This window comes from Abramis brama, assembly GCF_963993115.1.
Source record: "Abramis brama genome assembly, chromosome: 16".
NCBI classification, from domain to species: Eukaryota; Metazoa; Chordata; class Actinopteri; order Cypriniformes; family Leuciscidae; genus Abramis; species Abramis brama.
In genome coordinates, this window is record NC_139978.1 from 36,994,546 (window position 1) to 37,003,296 (window position 8,751).

Consider the following 8,751-nt stretch of genomic DNA (forward strand, 5'->3'; position numbering starts at 1 on the left):
TTCTGTCGTCTTGACTTTCTTTTTGTTGTGCTGATCGAGACTAACGTCCACACACGAAACACGACATCACTGGAAATAGAGTTGAGAACTTTAGTCGGTCTGGCTTTTACTCTAAAGGAAAGAGTTTTCATGTGAAAACTGAGAATATTTTCTCTGGCTCAAAGTCCCGGGCCAATAAAGTGAATTGATGACTCAATAAATTCTAGTGTCGGTCAGTATATTTAGTAAATTCTCTGTTTGTGTGATTCTTTTATTATTAATAACATTCATAATCAATAACAGTTCTCTGAAGTTTGCTGCAAACCATTTTATGTTCATAAGTGTTAATGTTATACAAATGCTATTGATTTATAAATCGGTCCCTATAACTAGTTTGAATTTCTAAACTAGTTTGGATTGTTTGAAACGTGGTCAAAAAAAATAAATAGACAGTAAATAATTGAAAGCAAGAAACATTTATTTTGAAGAGATTTAAAATGAAAGAAACAAACTATTTGTTGAGCCATCAATCTAATCAATGAGCCATAAATGTTTTGTAGATGAATGTGTTTGTGTTAAACCACCAAACATCTCTGTTCATTTCTGAAGCATAATACGCTTATTACAGCATTTTATGAACTAATATTATTGTAAGTGTTCCTCTTAACTTGGCCCTCTTTAAATGAAAGAATAACACGCAGCCGCTGACAGTGTAAGTGCTTTCATGTGGTGTATCGGCTCTCGAGCGCCAGCGCACATATTTCCACCAGTGTTATTATTCTAATGTGCTCATGATATCAAAGTTTGACATGGCAGTCCTGATGGTTTTCATAAATGCTTTCATGAACTCGTGAACTCGTGTGATGTTCGGGGCAGAGCATGAGCCGCTGAAAACAGCGTTTGACGCTGATGATGTTTCTCCTACTGTACGACCCCTCCGAGACGCAGGCGCAGACGGTTCTCATTAATATGGAAGCACATTTCTGCCACAGCAGAAAAAAATCATGCTTGGGTAAATCATAAACCACATTAAAAGTCAAAATGATGACATACTAAATCATAATTATAGAATTAAAAACTTAAAATTATGACAAAATTATGAAATTAAATCATAATTATGAGATTAGAAACTTAAAATTATGACAAAAATAATCTAATGACAAAAAAATCTTGAGATTAAAAAGTCAAAATTGACAAAAAGTAAAAAATAAAAATGATGACATACTAAATCATAATTATGAGATTAGAAAGTTGAAAAATTATGAGAAAGTAAAAATTATGATATATCAAATGACAAAAAGTCGACATTTAATTACACACTAAATCAAAATGAAAGTCGAAATTTTATGACATATAAAGTCAAAATTATGATATTAATCATAATTAAGAGATTAGAAAGTTGAAAAATTATGAGAAAGTCGAAATTATGGTAAATATATCAAATGACAAAAAAAACACGAAATTTTATGACAGCCTACTAAATCAAAATTATGAGATTAGAAAGATTAAATTTTACGACGTACTAAATCAAAATTATGAGATTAGAAAGATGACATTTTATGACATACTAAGTCATAATTATGAGATTATAAAGTTTAAAAATTATGAGAAAGTCGAAATTATGATAATATATCAAATGACAAAAGTCAACATTTTATGACATACTAAATCAAAATTATGAGATTAGAAAGTTAACATTTTATGACATACTAAGTCATAATTATGAGATTAGAAAGTTACAAAATTATGAGAAAGTTGAAATTATGATAATATTTCAAATGACAAAAGTCGACATTTTATTACATGCTAAATCAAAATTATGAGATTAAAAAAATTCAATTTTATGACATTAAATCAAAATGATGAATTTAGAAAGTTGAAATTTTATGACATACTAAGTCAATTATGAGATTAGAAAGTTGAAAATTATGAGAAAGTTGAAATTATAATATTTCAAATGACAAAAAAGTCAACATTTAATTACATACTAAATAAAAATGAGATAAAAAATGTGAAATTTTATGACATACTAAATCAAAATTATGAGATTAGAAAGTCGACATTTATGACAAAGTCGAAATTATGATAATTAGAGATTTAAAAAAAATTATGAGATTAAAAATGTTACAAAACAAAAAATCAAAATTATATATTTAGAAAGTTGATTTTTTTGACATACTAAATAGAAATCATGAGTCAAAATTATGATATACTAGACCATAATTATGAGATTAGAAAGTCGACATTTTATGACATGTAAAGTCGAAATTATGATACACTAAATCATAATTATGAGATTAGAAAGTTGAACAATTATGAGAAAGTCAAAATTTTGATAATATATCAAATACTAAATCAAAATTATGATATTACATTTTTTTTATTTTATGACATTAAATCAAAATTATAAATTTAGAAAGTTGATTTTTTTTACATACTAAATAGAAATCATGAGTCAAAATTATGATATACTAGACCATAATTATGAGATTAGAAAGTTGAAATTTTATGACATACTAAATCGAAATTATGAGATTAGAAAGTTACAATTTTATGACACTAAATCAAAATTGGGATTAGAAAGTTGAAATTTTATGACATACTAAATCACAATTATAAGATTAGAGTTGAAAATAGACAAAAAGTCAGAATTTTATGACATACTAAATAGAAATTATAAGATTAGAAAGTCAAAATTATGACAAAAAAGTAAAAATTATGATATACTAAATCATAATTATGAGATTAGAAGGTCAAAATTGACAAGTCGTCAAAATTTTATTACATACTAAATGAAAATTATGAGATTAGAAAGTCAACATTTTATGACATAAAGTCAAAATTATGATACACTAAATCATAATTATGAGATTAGAAAGTTGAACAATTATGAGAAAGTCGAAATTTTGATCATATATCAAATGACAAAAGTCAACATTTTATTACACACTAAATCAAAATTATGAGATTAAAAACTTAAAATTTTATGACATTAAATCAAAATTCTGAGATTAAAAAGTTGAAATTTTATGACATACTAAATAGAAATTATAAGATTAGAAAATCAAAATTATGACATAAAAATCTAAATTATGATATACTAAATCATAATTATGAGAAAGTCAAAATTATGACAAAAAAAAAATTATGACATACTAAATCAAAATTATGAGGTTAGAAAGATGATTTTTTTTTTAAATCAAACTCATGAGATCATCAAAAAGGTCATAATTATGGTCATAATTCAACTTTGTCAGTTTCAACTTTTTAAGTATCAATTTCAACATTTGATCTCATAAATATGACTTAGAATGTCATCTTTACATAATAATCATGCTTCACAGAACGGTCCTCCGCACTTCAGAGCGTTCGGCGTAACGAACACTCGTCATGTGATCAGATCTAGACGAGGAGAGGCATTTCTCACAGACTTTATATGTTTCCAATTAGACTTTTTGGAGACGTTTAAGAAAGTCTGACTTTCCTGCTAATTGGTTGTGAAAACGTGACCTCAGAGCGGCGAGCAGGAAATTCCACAGCGAGCGCTGAAACCCACGGGCCGTTCACATGTGTGTGTGTGTGTGTGTGTGTGTGTGTGCAGAATCATAACTCTCTGATGATGTGTTTGGCCGGTGCGGTTCACAGGTCTGCGTTCCCAGCGCCGAGTCCGTGATGGATGCCGCAAATCTCCACTATTTGTTTTACAAATGTGCGACGCTCCTCTGGGAACAATATGCAAGAACTGGGAACGTTCTACTGTCTGAAGAATTATTAAAATAGTTGTGCAAGAGAAAGCAGGTGGAAGACGATCCGCTCTCTCCAAACCTCAGACGATGATCAACAGCAGAAACACATCCTCAACATCGAGAAGTTCAATGTGACGTTTCCCTCGAGAGTTCAATCATTCATTAACATCTCACACACACACACACACACACACACACACTCACAGAGAACTTATGAACAAATGTTCTTCCAGTAAAAGCTTCATTCAAGGTTCTCTGCTCTTTAATAATGTTCTCAAAACATCAGCACAAAAACATTAGTTCTGAAAAATTCAGTTTGATGTTCGTCTAACATTTTTATGCATTAACGTTCAGAGAACATTCAGAACTAACGTTTCCAAGACGTCTGGGAACTGGAGGTTTCAGAGAACATTAAGGAGTAACTTCTTCAGAACTTAACGAGGAAATGTTTTCTGGCTGGACTACAGTCGTCTCGCTCTTTCCCACATACTGGAACAGAAATATGTCCAAGAACGTTTGGTTAATGCTAAATATTTCTAAACGTCATAATCATTTGTTAACAAACAAGTATTCGTTACTTCAGTGAGCTCATCGTTTCTGCATTCAATTATTCCATTGTTTAAATTAACACATTTTTAGCTAACTGTGATCTGTATATGTAGTTTTCTGAGATGCATAACTGATATCAGATCACTGTAAACTGTAATGTGGACTCATGTATTTTCTGTAACGCTGATTTGAAACGATGTTGTGAACGCGCTGTACAGATAAACGTGAACTGAACTGAATTAATGTTGCCATGAAGTTATGAAAAGTTATTTCTGAATGTTCAAAACATAGTTTTTTACATTTAAAAAAAACAATTTCTTGGTTATGTGAACGTTAAGGAAACATTGTATCATTCTTTAAACATTATGTGAATGTTACTTTTGAACGTTCTCTGAAACAAGTAACAACATTTAAAACTTTTAGAAGAACGTCCAACAAACGTTTGAAATAAAAACGCTCCATCATCGATGTATAAATCATGTTTTTGTGCTGATCTTTTGAGAACATTATTAAAGACCAGATAACTTTGAACAAACGTTTTATTAATGTTACTGGAGAACGTTTGATCATAACTCTGAGAACCTTGACACACTGTAACAATGCAAAAACATGATGTTCTTCCTCAGTGTTTCTGTCTCGTTCTCCAGCACAAACATCTGAACATCCTCAAATCAAGAGACATTTACTGGAGAAGAAGAGAAACCACTGAAGATATTAAGACTGAACAGTGGAGTCAGAGAAACACACTCTTCACTTTGACTGAGGATTATGTTTCTGGCCTCACTGAAGACACACACACTGCAGACACACACACTGCAGACACACACACTGCAGACACACACACTGAGGACACACACACTGAAGACACACGCACTGCAGACACACGCACTGAGGACACACGCACTGAAGACACACACACTGAGGACACACACACTGAGGACACACACACTGAGGACACACACACTGAAGACACACACACTGCAGACACACACACTGAAGACACACACACTGCAGACACACACACTGAAGACACACACACTGAAGACACACACACTGAAGACACATACACTGAAGACACACACACTGCAGACACACACACTGAGGACACACGCACTGAAGACACACACACTGAAGACACACACACTGAAGACACACACACTGAGGACACACACTGAAGACACACACACTGCAGACACACACACTACAGACACACACTGAGGATGAAGGTTTGTGAAGTTGTTCTCTGGTTTGTCAGGAAACGCCCCACAGAACTCGAACTGATAATGATGATGATGGTGATGATGATGATGGTGATGGTGATGATGATGATGGTGATGATGATGATGGTGATGATGGTGATGATGATGATGATGGTGTGTAACTGTGGAGAAACGCTGAGACTGTGAATAGCAGATTTTCCAGAGCTCTATATTAAGAGTGTGAGTGTCGCTGTAATTGGACGAGCCAAACTAAACACAACAACGCCAGAAACGTTAGGATAATGTTGATGTAATCTGGTCCAATCGTTTCTCAGCGCGCGGGAAACAAACACACGAGCGCGAGACGGATCAGTGTGTTCATAAATCAGATGTTGTGTGTTCACATGTGCGGCGCTGGGGGACGTGACCTGAACCCACAGGGGCCCGAGACACACAGACAGCGCAGGGGCCCCGGGGCCCGAGAGATGCATCACAGCGGCACAAGACGGATCTCACGCTTCTGCAGAGTGTGTGTGTGTGTGTGTGTGTGTGTGTGTGTGTGTGTGTGTGAAGAGGCTAACAGGAGCCGGGAAATTCTTAACCCAAAAATCTTTTTTTACTTTGTATTTTTGTTTTGTTGTCCATTAAAAATATATTTTTAAAAAATCTTAACCCAAAAATGTATTTTTGCTTTGTTGTCCAATAAAAATATATAAATATTCTTAACCAAAAAAAAAAAAAAAAACTTTTTACTTAGTATTTTTTGCTTTGTTGTCCATCAAAAATATTAAATAAAAATCTTAACCAAAAAAATTATTTTTGCTTTGTTGTCCATTAAAATTATTATTTTTTCAATCTTAGCCAAAAAATGTATTTTTGTTTTGTTGTCCATTAAAAACATAAAAAATTCTTAACCAAAAAAATTGTTTTTACTTAGTATTTTTGCTTTGTTGTCCATTAAAAAAATATATAAAAATTTAACCAAAAAGTTTTTTTACTTAGTATTTTCTAAATCATTAGTGAGTTCGTGTTTAAAACAGGAACAAATATCGGCCAATGGAGTCAGAAAAATAATCTTGTTTTCTCTTTGAGTTAAGATTATTTTTCTGACTCCACCGACAGATATTTGCTCTTGTTTTAAACACGAACTCGCTTCATTTTGATTCATTTTTCAGACTTAATATCTTCAGTCATTTTGATTCTCCAGTAAATATATCTTGATTTAAGAAAAAAATCACAATTTTTATATATTTATAAAAATATAAAAAGATTCTTAAATTGAGATGTAGTGTAAAAAAAAAGGTTATTAACATAGTTTTCCAAGAAAATACTATTTCAGTTTTTCGAAACAATTTCTACTTGTAAACTCGCTGTTTCTTTGTAAATATCAGAGAAATGTACTTATAATTTATCACTGGAAATGATAGTAAATCCTGTATGATTATTTTCGTCTATATTTAATTGAGAAGCTGAACGACTTCAGATATGACTAGACTGACTAGAATTAAACATTCAATGAAATCACGATCGTTTAAAGTTCATCGAACACAATCAACCAGTTTAATGTTAATCAAAGTTTGGTCATTACTTTATTCACAAGAACATTTTCTGGCCGGTTGTTTCTGTACAAACATGTTGAAATCATGCAAACGAAAGATGATTTGAGCCGAACACATCTGGAAAATACAGCACAGAGTTTCACATGATTCATAAAAACTAAATAGATTCTGTGTGTTTAGAAAAGGAGTTTCCATTCAGTGACTTTGGTTTGAGTGAAACATCATAAAGTTCTCCATGATTTAAAGAGAGTCTCGTGATCATATTAAAGCTCTGAGAAACAGAAGATAGAAAGGTCAATAACAAAGTAAACGATCAACATTCAGTCCGCTGTGATTCTCTTTACATGGTGCTTCAAACAGAGCTGAAATATTAAATAATAATAATAATAACTGTCAAAAGTGCCATACAGCATGATATGGGAGAAATATAATATTCATAATTTACATTTTATACAAAGAAAAGTCATTTTTGGTGAAGCAGTCGCTGCCCTTGCGAGTCATGCTGTCGAATGGTGCGATTACACACACGCTGAGCTCTTCACACACACGTCCTCATAAAGCACTCAAACACACACACACACACACATATATATCATATATATATGAATCATTTCTGTATGCGCTGAGCCTTAACACTGCAGAAAATTATGCTCTTAGTATTTCTCTCTCGTTTTACAGAACAAATATCTTAATAAATGTTTGTCTGTACATGATATACATGTGTGTGTACTGTGTATAATTATTTTGTATATATAAATACACACATATGCATGTATATTTAAGAAATATTTGCATGTATATACTGTAAATATATTTATATTAAATATTTATATTTTATATATAAATAACACATTTTTCTTAAATATATACATGCATTTGTGTGTATTTATATATACAAAATAATTATACACAGTACACACACATATATATCATGTAAACTTTTATTTTGGATGCAATCGTTGCACAGCCCTAATATATATATATCTATGAAATAATCTTATGAAAATAATCTGGAATTAAGATTCCATTGGCAGACATTTGTTCATTTTGATTAATAATATCTTAAATCTCCAGAAAATGCATCTTAATTTAAGAATGTTTAGATATTTTGTAAACACTTTACAATAAGGTTCCATTTGTTAACATTAGTAAAATAAAAATGAAAGCTGACATGAGCTAACCATGAGCCGTCGTGTTTTATTACCTAATGTTAACAAAGATAAATAAAGTGTTCCCAGCGTTTGTTGTGTAAAAACGAGAAACACACCGAGAGCGCGAGTTTCTGCAGTCTTCTAAACACAGTCTCATTTACCAACTCATGAATAAATAATCTCCCTAACCCTTGGCCCCGCCCCCGACCACGCCCCCGGCCCCGCCCCCATCCGTGCCAGGATCAATAACTCTTAACATCTCACTCATTTTATTACAGCGTTTGGTTTTCTGCGTGTGATTGAGCGTTTCTCTTAGGAAATCTTTGGTTTTGCTTAAGTGTCCGTGACATTTAATCATGATTTTGTCTGGCCGTGTAATTGCGGGCCGGTCAATCAGTTAATCCACCTGGATTGATTCGCTGCTCTCGCTGATGGGTTTGCACTCGTTGGGCATCCGCTGGTGTCGGCTGAGCTGAGTGGCCTGTGTGAAGCTCCGGTCGCATCTCTCGCACCTGCACACACACACACACACACACGCGAGTCAAACAGAGCAAACCACATCTGACAC

The 8,751-nt window shown here is 32.7% G+C and overlaps 1 protein-coding gene across 1 annotated transcript in view; it reads right to left on the reverse strand.

Moving 5' to 3' along the window:
- Nucleotides 1-8,445: 8,445 nt before the first annotated feature.
- The window catches only part of prdm6 (PR domain containing 6), a 35,165-nt gene continuing 34,859 nt past the window's right edge, over nt 8,446-8,751 (reverse strand). Inside the window, exon 7 of the mRNA XM_084086721.1 lies at nt 8,446-8,695. Within this exon, the coding sequence (XP_083942847.1) occupies nt 8,581-8,695 (115 nt within the window). The 3' untranslated portion in view covers nt 8,446-8,580. The remainder of the gene's footprint in view (nt 8,696-8,751) is intronic.